The sequence below is a fragment of the Phaenicophaeus curvirostris genome, chromosome 6 (genome assembly GCF_032191515.1).
Source record: "Phaenicophaeus curvirostris isolate KB17595 chromosome 6, BPBGC_Pcur_1.0, whole genome shotgun sequence".
NCBI classification, from domain to species: domain Eukaryota; kingdom Metazoa; phylum Chordata; class Aves; order Cuculiformes; family Cuculidae; genus Phaenicophaeus; species Phaenicophaeus curvirostris.
Genome location: NC_091397.1, coordinates 40,588,042 through 40,601,786, shown reverse-complemented (window position 1 = coordinate 40,601,786; position 13,745 = coordinate 40,588,042). Strand labels below are relative to the sequence as shown.

The 13,745-nt window shown below is 39.6% G+C and overlaps 1 protein-coding gene across 2 annotated transcripts in view; it reads left to right on the top strand.

Annotated features, from left to right (window-relative positions):
• STAC (SH3 and cysteine rich domain) overlaps positions 1 to 13,745 on the top strand; it is a 598,932-nt gene that overhangs the window by 17,584 nt on the left and 567,603 nt on the right. For both annotated transcript variants that reach the window (XM_069859888.1, XM_069859890.1), the window contains exon 2: positions 7,621 to 7,897. In XM_069859888.1, coding sequence (XP_069715989.1) covers positions 7,621 to 7,897 — 277 coding nt within the window. The remainder of the gene's footprint in view (positions 1 to 7,620; positions 7,898 to 13,745) is intronic.

The window sequence follows — 13,745 nt, the reverse complement described above, 5'->3', positions numbered from 1 at the left end:
TGTTTCACATTTGTCTCACGTATTTGCTAACCCTGGTTCCTTGTTATATTTGAAGAAGATGTACCCCAAACCTTAGCATAATTTCAAACCAACTGCAGGAGCAATTGTTGAGAACTAAGCGTGCTTCTCAACTTGGTTTAAACTAAATCAGAGAACTGTATATAATGAACAGGGCTGCTGAGCAAACACACTGGTTACATGTGCAGAATGTACCTCTTGAAAATTTAGAGGTCTGTCAATTAGAGATGCAAACACACAGCTGTCAAGGATGTAGTACATCAGGAGAGGGCTGAGAATGTGTGATTCACAGTGACATTTGTGGGAGCAGTGACAACTGAGCATCCTTTCATTTTTCATGTTTTCAGACCCTGAGGCTGTTTCAGGGAATTTTGCTGTGACGTTCTGGCATGCCGATCAGAACATTTCATTGTAGTTAGACTCTGCATGTGAAACATAACTACAGAAAGAGTCCTGCCTGAAAAGGTTTATCATCCTAAACAGGATTGAGGATCAGTGAGTACATTTCAAAAACAGTATAGGGCAGGGAGGAGAATCTGAGAATGAGAATGACAATCAGAGCAGCAAGAGCCAACCAGTGTATTTGAAGGTCAGAAAGAAGTCATTAAGAGTGTTATTGTTACGTACTGTGGCAAATGTCTCCCCTTTGACTAGTCCAAAGGAGTATTAAAGCAAACAGTTTGATTTATTCTTTTTTTTTTTTTTACAGCAATAGCAAACATATGTATTTGTTCTAATGCCACCTATGCAGTCTTTTTGGGAAAATACATAAATATAATATGTAGCAGATTCTGCAGTTATAAACTGTCCCTCCTTGTTTGTAGTGGATTAAAAAGATACAGCTACCAAGAAAACTGGCTAGGACAGAGATGAATACATGATAGAGCTAGACTCTCAGATTCTATAAATCAGATACAATTGAAGTCAGTTTAGCTAATTCAGTTTGTACTAGTAGAGTATTTGTATTACTTATTATTTAGAAAGAAGAAGGTGGAATAGGAATCAGCTTTGCTCACAGATTTCATCACAGATGCTTTACCAATGAACAATACCAACCTCTTAAGTGTTCAAAATATCCTTTTATCTTGTTAATGCTATAAGACATGGCACTTTTCTCATCATATTATCTATGAAATTACATACTAGCTTTGGGCATGTCATAATCTCATTTTTGCTCATTAAAATGCTAAGGCAGTGCATTTTCAAATCAAATCCAGGGAAAAAATCCCACCTTTGTCTGTGCTCAAAAATCACTTACCTCTGTGTCCCTCAATTTTAAGAAAAAAATCAGTAGCCTTTGTGCTTACAAAAAGCAGGCACTTCTGTCTGAGCTAGTTCATTGTTTGCTCTTAATCAGCATAGCTAGCTGAAGCACAGCAATGCCACCAGACTAGCTTACACCCTGATAAGGTTCAGTCCTTCCACGAATCTACTTAATATCTGAAGTATGTTCGGAGAATTGTTAATACAAATTGAATGCTCCTTGACCCAGAAAATGCACAGTACTAAGTAAAATAGATGTCATCCATCAAGACTTTTAGGTTTTACCACATTTGAAAGGCTTTTGGTCTGAGCCCCTTTTACTAATATCCCGTGTGCCTGAAATGCTCTCTAATGAATCTACACAACATCATCTGGGACTTATGCATTCAAATCCTTCTTTTGTAAGAATGTGAGAATCAAATAATTTGGAAACTTGCTCTGAGAAGCTGAAAAGAAGAAATTATTCCTTACAGAAGGTGGATGTCTATCTCACAGCAGACTGAAATCTGCTGACAAAGCATTTTTAGAATCATGGAATCACTAGGTTGGAAAAGACCTCATAGGTCATCAAGTGCAACCATTCTTATCTACCACTAAACTATGTCCCTCAGCACCTCATCTACCCATCTTTTAAACACCTCCAGGGATGGTGACTCAACCACCTTTCTGGGCAGCCTGTTCCAGTGCCCAATGACCCTTTCTGTGAAAAATCTTTTCCTGATGTCCAGCCTGAACCTCCCCTGGCACAGTTTGAAGATGTTCCCTCTTGTTCTATCCCCTGTCACTTGGGAGAAGAGGCCAGCTCCCTCCTCTCTACAATCTCCTTTCAGGTAGTTATAGAGAGCAATAAGGTCTCCCCTCAGCCTCCTCAAGGCTAAACAACACCAGGTCCCTCAGCTACTCCTCGTAAGACTTGTTCTCCAGCCCCTTCACCAGCTTCATTGCTCTTCTTTGGACACGCTGCAGAGCCTCAACATCCTTCTTGTAGTGAGGGGCCTAGAACTGAACACAGTCTGCATAACCGAATAAAGTGGCTGCATTTTATAAGAACTGCAGGAGTCAAATTGGCTTGATGGCTCATTCCAACTCTACTAATACTCTGTATTACTTCTAATCCATCTAATGTTGCTGTTAACATTAGTGTAAAGAAAGGGGTAGAAAAGAGCAAGCAATGTCCTTTTTTAATGACTAGCACAGTAGCAATACAGCAGACAGCTTATGTCTGAAAATGAGGATTCAGTTACTTTATCTGTCAGCAAAATACAGTTGATGAGCCTAGTTCATTCGTTCATTTCTCCTGGAAGATAGGTCAGAGTGGAAATGTAAAAATAATCTACCTGTTGGCCCCACACTGCACAGGACCCTCTGCTGCTGGCAAGGATGTGGCTGAGAAAGGAAAAAGACCAAGTATGTTGGGAAATAAACTGATGTGGGCAAACTCCGTGAAAGTTGCTGTGATTACTAAAGCTGATGGCCCAAGCAAACTGACATGACGTAACATAATGTAACATAACACAGTGTAACGTTTGTCCTTTTAGTAACTGCCAATCACATTTGAGATCACCAAGAAGGCAGCTTCAGGAAGGGGAAACTTTTGTGTGTAGGATGTGGAAGGAGTGAGACTTTCTCAGAGATTTGAGTGCTGAGAAGGTGTGATGCAGAAGTTGTGCTAGAGAAATGGTGATGCCATGGAGGATACCTACCTTAGCATTTTAGTTTGATTTGGGAGTGTGATTTCAAAGCACGTTTCCCAGTTGTTGTTGCTCACCACACTTTTTGGTCCTTGTTGTAGTGCATAGAGCGCAGGCTGCATCGCTTTGGGGTTTGCTTGTGCTACAGGTGTGCACATAACAGGTTGGTCTGGTTCAGAGTGCTCTGTCCCCTGAAATGCATATGATGTATGTGCTGCAACCTCAGCAACTCCTGTTTGATTCTCCAGAACCACTCCTACTGAGGGACACTGACCGCTACTGCAGACAAACTGAAAAGTAAAGGAAAAAGAGCTTCTAGAGATCAGGAAGCAGTTAGGACTAAATAAATTACTCTTTGCAGGGTGGACAAATATCCTTTGGATTTGCAAAGCTAAGGATTGTAAAACCGCTTAAATCGCTGATGTCTTCACACGTTCCATGAGAAGTTCTTAAACCAAAATTGTAAAAAAAGAGTTGTGTGCTTCCAATGATTAAATCAAATAAAGTCTTATCAAGACCAGGTGCAATTCTCACTCACATCAAAAGCAGTGACACCTAGTTAACGCTGGGAATGAATTTCAGTATCTGTCATTTTGCTGCTTCCTGTTTTCTGGTTATAGCAGCTGAATAGTTGTAGTTTAAGCGAATTAAGAACAGAGGAGGTTCAGATAAGCTGTGGTTTGTCAGAGTTTTATGATCCCTTGAAGCCTGAACATTCAGTAACTCTGAGAAAGATGGAGATTGTGCTGGATGATACTGGAAAAAGAAAAAAAAAAAAAAGGTTAATCCAGCTCTGAGGTTTAGCTATTGCACTTATCTCTACCTTGCCCGCAGGGTTAGTTTGTACAGTCACTGAGAGTCTGTATGACTGATAAAATGCTTTTAACTAGAGACATTTTTCTTTCCTGAGCTCTAATTTCAAAGCACTGGAACGTCCCAGGTTTGGTGTCAAGCAGTCAAGCATTAATGTTCCTGAAGTGTCAATGTTGTGAAGTCTCACAATGCCACTATGAGTCTAGAAAAACTCTCGTGCTTGTGGGAATTCAACTCTAGTATTTATTTGTATTTAAATGAACACCAGTTTGTAACCTTCCTTGAAGAGGAGAAAATGTGAAAAGCTTAGGAGATTTATCTCAAATATATATCTTAAATCCTTTTTGTACTAGGTTTAGGGTCCCAATATATGATATTTTACTGGTGTTGAAGTAAGTATCAAGTGTAGAACAACTACAGCTGCAGATTTTTCCGAAGTTCAGTAGTGTTTCTTCCTAAGATTTAATTTTGTACTCTTAAGCTCTGCAGAAAGAAATTATGAATAGTAAAATTTGCATATCATCTTCTGTATTGATAGAGCTAATTCCTGCTTCAGGTGAAAGCTATAGCAACTCTATTAGGAGCCAGTGGCATCACAAGTGCATTAAATCAATTTATGGCAGATCAAAATCAGGCATATATTACACACCTGTATTTAATTACATTTTAAATCTTCCAGTAAAAAAATAGGGCTGGGCCATAGCAAAATTCAAAATGAGAGGATGGTGGTATTCAAGTAAGGGAAGTGATGCTCACTTGACTGCAGCGTAATAATTATTTCTGCTTTTATGGTTTTACTATTTATACAACAACCTGCCCTTGTACTTGTTTGAGCCAGCTTTCCCTGAGTTAACAATCACATACCAGTATGCTATTTCAAATTCTGATGTGGGCCTAGTATGAAAAAGGATATTTTGATCAAATTTTAAAACCTGATGCCAATCTTCTGTTGCCCTGTCCAATATCACTTATGCAAGGTGGATGTAAAACACACTGATATGAGAGATACTTTTTAGCAGTGTTTAATAAGCTGTGCAGAGCACTAAACATTGCCCAGGTTCTGCATTTTTTTGCACAGGCATTTCTGTATACATATAACCTATTTGGCATATAATAGCTGCAGCCTTTTCTTGGTGTTTTAGTTATGCAATGCAAGCTAAACACATAGGTGTCTTCTCGCATAAATTCAAATGAGTACGAAATCTGCATTTGTGTAACAACAAGGATGCCTACCTTATCTGCTAATTATTTAACCACACTAGCACAGGACAGTCCTCAGGGAATCTCAGAGAGGACTATTAGCTTGTGCAGAGATGGCTGCCAAATCTATGAGTGTAACTCGGTCAAATCTTTCTTGTATGTGTCCTGCTCTGAACATTGTGGTTGGAAACTCATAGAATATGCGTTCATGTGTACACATATGTTCGGACATTCATGCTTAAATGCTGGACTACTCCTTTTCAGAAAACTGTTGAGTTTTCTGCCTGGAGGAGGAAAGGCTAGTGATATATCTTTTGACTGGCAAATGACTGTGCAGTGGAGAACAGAATAAACATACTAAGTGCAGGGCTTCTTAAAATATACTGCATGCATTGTTCAGGCTAGCAGAACAAATTTTCTTGATAATACAAATACTGTATTGCTCAGCTTAGTCTTCTTTCTGTGGCAGAAGCAACATTTTGAAATTTAATTAACTTCATGTGGCATTGTAGAAATGGATGGCAAATCAATAATGAATGCCATTTCAGTCACCTTGTGGTGTTGTAATTCTCTGTGTTTTGCTACACTAATTAGGTCTGACTTCAGTGAGAAGCATTTCAGGAGCAAGGAGGTGAATTATTGCCAAGTTCCTAACTGTCACTGAAGATGAAGTAATCTCAGTACTGAGCAACCTCAGTGATTTCAGGAGCTAGTGACTTAACATCCAAGAAGAAGAGAAAGGATCTCACATTTTGTTGATGCTGTTGTACAGTGAGTTTTGGGCTCAGCTAGTCCAGGACTTAGGATTCAGCTGGAAGAGACTGAGAAACCAGAAACTGCTTCATAGTTGGCATTTAATTACTTTATTGTTCTTCAAGCATTCCCACAGAGACTGAGAGTTCCTTGTAAACAGGTGAGCATTTCCTTCATTTGGACCCATGGCTCATCCCCAGTACCCAGAGAGAGTCATGGATGAGAGTGGTGCGTGTGGAATGGGCCTTTGACTCTGCAGGTGACAGGACAAGAGGGAATGGCCTCAAGCTCTGCCAGGGGAGGTTCAGGCTTGACATCAGAAAAAAATTTTTCACAGAAATGGTCATTGGGCACTGGCAGAGGCTGCCCAGGGAGGTGGTTGAGTCACCATCCCTGGAGGTATTTAAAAGACTGGTGGATGAGGTGCTGAGGGGTATGGCTTAGTGATTGATAGGAATGGTTGGCCTCGATGATCCTGTGGGTCTTTTCCAACCTAGTGATTCTGTGATTCTGTGAAACAACTCAGGGAGCAGAATGCAGTTATCTTCCATATAACAAACTCAAACACTGCTAAGCAGAGGCAATGGCAGCTCTTTGTCTGTTTATTTGACTCGGGGAGTTTGTCATGAAATGTAGGGACAAGAGCTGGGGTGTCTCCCTTCTCTGAGAACAAGCTACCACTCTCTGAAGCTAGAAGAGAGGTTTCCCTCTGGGATACCTTGCAGCTCCTCTCTAACAGCATCATTAAGAAAATAGGAAGATCAGGCACAGAAGCTGGGGATATCAAGTACTCTGAGGCCACTAAGTGAGCATGACAGACCAGTGCCATGATTTTTTGGAAAAGTATATTAATTCCTTCCCTTTATATTACTGTGAATTATGATTCCTGATCATTATTACTTCTAACATAAACAGTTTCTAATAGAAACCATTCCTGCTGGTTACCACAGACACCCTGATTGGCGTGGAAAATTTCAGTTGTTACATCACATTCATCCAGAGAATTACAGCAGTATTAAAATGATTTTGCAGTGGTTGGAATAATGTTGAGTGAAAGGTGAGACAGAGGTATTACACTTCAGAGACAACAAACGTGAAGTGTATGCAGAGCTGGCTTTCCTTTTACTCAGACTCTATTTGTGGACTGTCAGAGTTGACACAAGACAGTTTACAGGTAAAGAGTTCGAGTTAAAAATGTAAGTTAATAATGCCTTATTGGTGTTCTTAATAGTGTGGCAATCAATACATAGTACAATATATAAGAATATATGTGGATGTGTGTTAACTAGTAGCAATTAATTATTTCATTAACTATCAATTGTCTAGTTAATTATAGTTTTGCTCTTCCTTAGCCTTCTTTCCTTTAAAAATATAAAAGAAAATAAGAATTTCTCAATACTGCATATAATCTCTGTTTCTGCCAAATTCAAGAAACTTAAGTATAGCAAATGTCTTTACTGAATTCACTCCTCTTATACTGACATTTAACAGCTGTTCCTGAAATGGTTTTACAGGCTGCTTAAGGACCATGCAGGCATGGATAATGTTCTAAGTTTTTCATGCCGGAATACAAAAGATATACTGTCCAATGCATACAACTCTGCAGTACCTCTTTGCTGTCGTACCAGAAAGACCAATAGCAGCATTCGTAAAGGCTATCGAGTTTACTGTCTATAAGTAAGCCTTGGTAGAACATTTTATTTACTGATTGGGATTTGTTTCCTTTTCTCTGAAATGCTGATTAACTTTTATTGTTCAAGTGGTTCAAGGTCTGCTAGTGGCTCCCAGGTTCACATGTCAACAGCACATCCCAAAACCAGGAGCCTTGCCTTGTTGTTGATGAAGAAAAGGCAGTAATTGTAAACTGGCTTATTTGTTGCAGCTGCAGAAACTGAAACGATCACTCTCCTTCAAGACCAAAAGCTTGCGGAGTAAAAGTGCAGACAATTTCTTCCAGAGGACTAATAGCGATGTGAAACTGCAGGTAGAGTTGATGCCTGAGGTGAGCACAAGCACTGGGCAACTCCCCAGCTCAGAAAGCCAGGCATCCTCCCCCACCAGAGCCCAGCAGCTGCCAGAAAACAACAAGACTCACATCTTCCAGGAGCACATCTTCAAAAAACCCACCTTCTGCGATGTCTGCAATCACATGATTGTTGGTAAGAAATGATTTTTTAAATTTTTGTGGTTGTCTGTGCTCAAACTTGCAAGATTGACCTCTCCACAACTTATGGGAGCCCAGGTATCTACTTGAAAATATTCATGCTAAAAGGATCTGGACTTATGTCACATCTCTCACAAGCTAATATAAGTTCTATATTTGTTGACAGATTTGGACGCTTGCTTTCATCACAAATCACAGGTGAGGGTTTCAGCTAGAGTCAAATGTTTCTCTTGTTCAGGTTATACTGAACACCAAGCACAAATTCTGTTGTGTGTTACACTAGAAACAGCACAAATTCATCTTATAAATTTGAATCCACTATCCTTATCCTTTTGCAGAGCAGTAATTCTAACTCCCTTGCTCCTTGGCTCTGCACACACATCTTGCAGTGCTCCCAGGTCCCATTCACTGTGGCAACCATGCCTACCTCCACCAGCTGCCTCACATCTCTCCTAAGTGACAACTAGGCAAGAAGTAGCATCTGCTACATGAAGTAGTATCTTCCAAGTTACTTGTTGTGTGCATGTTGGCTATCTAAGACACACGTTTTATAAGAACAGTTCAACAGAAAAAATAATGGCTGAATTCACACTGTAGACTTTCTTGGGAGTCTTATACCTGATCCTTGCTGCTCACAAAATCTCACACAAACCTTATACCTTTGAAAGTTCACCCTGTCTTCTCGCTGAAACTGTCCATGGGCATGTAAGCTACTACCAGAAACTGATTGACAGAAAGACACAGAGGATGGAGCTAATCATTTATTACTCTCCTCAGTATGCAGAGAGCAAGTCCGTACTGAGCCCTGCTAGTAAGGTAATTTTCAGTGCAGTGTGGAAGGCCTAAAAAGCCACCCTTCCTACTGCATATTATCCATGGATCTGTGCAAGAAGAGGTCAGAAAAGAAGTGATGGCAGGTGGCTGGAGGTGTAGGCCATGCATGATCACCACTGTGGGAAGCTGCAGGAGCTGCTATTCAGAAGTTTGGTCCCAGAAATACACGTCATTGCAGCTAGCTTGTTATGCACAGTCTTACTACTTATCTAGTTGTCCCAGCACAGTAGATCAGGAATAAATTCAGTGGCAGTGTACCAGTGTGAAAGCGAGTCACACAATTTCCAGGCTTTTAGACCGGGCAAGGAGTAAAACACCGATTTAACTTCATGTAGAGGCACTGCAGGTATTTGACTACAAACCATTGTCTATAATTTATGTAACTTACTGTAAGAAATTCATGTCCCTTGGCATTGATGTCAATGCCTTTCAGACAGCATTATGGTAAGTTCTTGAAAGATGCTGATAGGATTGCTCAGCCTTTTCCTGAGAATGGTACCTCCTTTTCTACTTAAGGGTACTCAATGTACCCCATTTGTGCGGGGAACTTGTGTTCTTTGGAAAAGGCATGTTTGGAATAAATGTCTGTAGAACTTTGTCTGATACAAGACAATCCTGCTTCTATAAATTAAAGAATTAAACCACAAGACCTGATTTCATCTTCTCTGCACAGCTCTACAGAATTTTGGCAAGCAGAGAAGTTTTGATCCCAGGTTTTTTTTATTATTTTCCAGTCTTCTAAGTTTTTTCTACTTTAAGAACAGGTCATTGTAGTTGGAGTAAAGTTCATAGTCCAGAGATTGAAAGGAAGTCTGGAAGATAGGCAGTTGTTTAAATAATTTCATGTATGGAAGCAGGCCCAGGACTTGTCTCCTTCTATAATGTGGATGAATGTTCAATCAAAACTTAGTTTCACAAATGTATACTGCAAATATAATGCCTTCACATTTCTGGCAGCTTCTCATTAAGTTGTATGGAGATTAGTATCATCATAAATCTACACAACTCAGCAATACTGTTTCAAAACACTGCTGCTTAAGACGGATTATTACTGGCAGCAAACTTTGCAGGGAGTAACTCCAGTTCATAAACACCCATGCCCTTCTCCTTTGCCAGGCAATCTGTGTTCTGCCTAGGATAGGAAAGTCCTGAAGCATAGCTATGAGCTTCAAAACATCAGCTTTAACCCCACCTGCCTTCCGAACTTTTTCTGTTCTTTTCTATCCTCTGAGAGCTTCTCTTCTCTGTTCTGTATCTCAGCATCTTCATTAGAGAAAGAAGCCTTTCATAATTGCCAAAGAAGCTAATGTGACCTATTTTGTCTGGCAGCAGACTGAGTCTAGTGAATTGTTCTGACCTCCTCCAGCATATCTTTGCTTGGAGGTATGGCAGAAAAGATGTTAAGAGTTTTACTTTATAATGCCTTAGAGTCTAGATGCCCTGATTCTTATAGACAGATATCTACCCTCTTCTTGTAATCCTCTCTCTTTGACCCTTACTGCAGTCACGCCTTGTTTCACTGTATTGTATTTTAAGCAGCGTAGGAAATCTCGATGTTACTGTTTGCAGCTCAGTTAATCCATATAAATTGTGCAGCTGTTGGTTGTGGGAATGGTGGGGCAAAACAGGCAGCTTTTCAGGAAATCATGTCAAGCCTGCTCCCAAAGGCAGTCTGAAAAAAATTCCCTTTTGTGCAGGGACTCTGAATTTACACTTGCAACATGGAGCCTATTTGTTCCCTCTATTTGCATTTTCCATGGGCAGTGACATTTGAGAATAATGAGTCTATGGGTTTAAATTCCTTATTGATGAGAATAAAGGCAAAGACAGATACATGTTTTGAAGACTAAGGGAAAGAGTCCAGGAAAATCCCAGCTTGACTTTAGATGGTTTCAGTTTTGCCACCAAGAATGATTCCAGGTTCACCTTAAATGGCTCTCTGATCTATGTACTAAGCTGCTCTGTTTGGTACAGGGCAGCCTGATGATCTGTGCGTAGCGTGAGCTTGCAGTGTGCACTTCAGTCTCACTAGTGTAGCGGAATCTATCTGTAGCTTCAGAGCAAACAGGACACTCAAAGGAGAGGCAGTAGGCTCCCCGAGCTGCTCTTTTCATGGCAAAATTAAAGCAAAGGAATATGAAACATTATCTTCCTACAAAAAATATGTGCATCATCTCTCCTTGATTGTTAGGCCCTACGAGCCAAATGTTGCCTTTGGAATGCAGCATGTGTGCCTCTTTGTTCATTTGACAGAAGTACAGTCATAAGATAAAGGCGAAATATGTGTTATTGGTTTCAGCATTCAGAGAAGAATGTTTACTAGGACCAGTATAACGCAAACATACTCATTCAAATGCTTTCCATGCATCCCACAGTGCAATGCAATGTATTCAAAAGAAACTCTGGTTATTGGTTTGATTTCAAAAAAGAAAAACAACATATTAATCATGTGGTTCATACTTCACATTAAAGACAGGAGTCTAAGTGTTCCTACTAACTGTACTAGTTTGAGACTAAAGTTCCACCTCAGTAAACAGAAGCAAAATTTGATATAGAAGCCGTAGTTTTATGCCAAGTGAAATAAGAGAGAAAATTTCAGATTAGAGGGAGATCTGAGGAATGCCTGGAGGATCCATTTAATGTTAATGTTCCATTCTTGCTCTACCAAATACTCCAATGCAATCGTCAGTTCTAATACTGGAGTCAACGGTAATAATTTGTGTAATTTCAGAGCAAATCAATAGTATGTTGGAGCAGACTCTGTACTCCTTTCTGCCACTCAGTGTTCTGCTGCTATGAACTCCAGGCATTGGTTGGTTTAGAACTGAGGATTCAGCTCAATGGTGGGTTACATATTTTCTTAAATACATCCACCCATGAACATCCTCTCACTGTATGACTCCTAGAAACCCCTTCATTTGCTGTTCTTATTAGAAGTATTTATTACTATTTTAATATATTACCCGAGCAATAGAAAAATTTGAAATTCAAAGTATCTTGTGGAATGTATTACTAAATCATTATTAAGGAGACATCACTTTGTTTATTTTATATCAATGTAAATTTAGATAACAGCTTTGCACTTGCTTTATGTTATCTACTATTTTCTGTTTTTAGCAAGAATGTGGCAACGTCCAATAAGGGGATACAAAACTGCCCAGCGCTAGCAAAGATGGAAACTATTAAATTAGTGTCGGATCAGATTAGAACCTTAAACTGTTGATTGGAAGCAAGTTCTTGCTCTTGTTCAGTCTCTGGTGTGTCACCAGTCATCTCTGTGATACTCCACTCTTAAAGAAACATGATGTCAGTACTCTACTCTTGAAACACTTTGCATATTTTTTTAAAACTCCATCTGCAGACTTCTCAACATTTTACTCATTTGCAGTTCATTTCCTGTGCTGACTCACATGGAAAAAATGTTATTTTTCCACACATTCCAAGCATATTGCATGCAATTAATGTATTCCCATCTAAGTCACATATAAGTAGAGTAGCAAAAAAATAAGCCACTTTGCTTTTAAAAATAGCTGACTTTAAAGTCAGTCCTTTAAAGCTGTATTTTAAAGAAATAGCTGTTCATTTATGACAACATCATTGTGTGTTTCCTTGTGTTTCAAAGCAGTTTCTTTCCATGTACCCTTAATCTTGACACAGTATTTTGACCAACCACGTATTTTATTGTCATACATGTTGGGGTATATTTACCTGGCAAGACATGCTAGAGGGTCACAAACTTTCAGAAACACCAAAAACATTGTGGCCTGCAGTGTCCAGTGATAGTTGAAACGAGGTCCTTCTCGTTCACGCAATCACTAGCTTAGGAAGCTGAGATACATGCATTTACAGTTGGTCTCATTACAATTGAGTTTCTGATTGGACACATATTATCCAGAACTTTGTAGCTCCAAAGGTAATGTTGGTATCTTCACTCTCAGGGAGCAAACTAGTTTCCAGTTAGAGAAACCTATAGAAACCAAAAACATTAATAAACCCCTTGCACAGCTTATTTCCAATCTACTAATCAACAGTGCTTAAGCAGTGAAATCGTGCTATCCCTTCAGTATTGATTTATTCCTACCCCAGTCTGTTCTAGTTTAGTCAGTCATTCTGGACTTTCAAACAACAAATAAAGTTCCATGAGTAATTCTTTCTGGCCACATCTTTCAGAAGAAGCCTGTATTTCTTTATTTCACTGTGCTACCATAGCTACTAAAACTTTAAACCTCTTGTACCCCTAACAGTGTAATATACCATCCTCCATAAAACTAGGCTCAAAGTTGAGGTATTGGCCCAAATTTTTGAATGAAGGAAAGAAAGAGACCTATGTTGGAGCTGTGGTCCCCCATTTTTTTAGACACAATGACTAAACCTCTTCTTGTAGACTATCATTAACTGCAACCAATAAGTAATGAAAAAAATCCATAGTTTGAGGATGTGTTTATGTAACTGTAATTTGTGTGGGTATTTATTAAACATAGTAACATTTCACAGGATTTACAACACAGTGCTTTCTGCCTCCAGTCTGATCAGCTCCCTCATAAAGAACATTCTTGACTTTTTTTCAAGCTTGCTGTCTCACTCCATCAGGTAGCCATCCTGGTTTGATCCAAGCTGCCGTTATTCAGCATTATCCAGACAGACAAGGATGCAATAAACAGTCATAGGTTGATCACCACTGTTTGGCAGCTAGTCAAGGTGGAGTTACTCCTGGGAAGTATCACTGTAACTGAAGCTGTGTTTGCAAGGCTATGGTAGTTTGGAGGATGCCTCGAGATGTCAAAAAGAAAAAAAAAAAAAGCAATTTTATTTACTATTGCTTTTCTTGCAGGGTAAAGGAAATAAAAAAACCAGTGTTATTCATTCAGTGTTCACCCTGCCCTTCTCCACTCCTACCAGGCTCTCTGGCATTTCCTAGCCTAGATGACCTTGAAGGAAAAGATTCCTGTTGCCTGTGATCAGTATGGGACTTATCCCCTATAGAGAAGGGTAAAATGCTACCAGGGAGG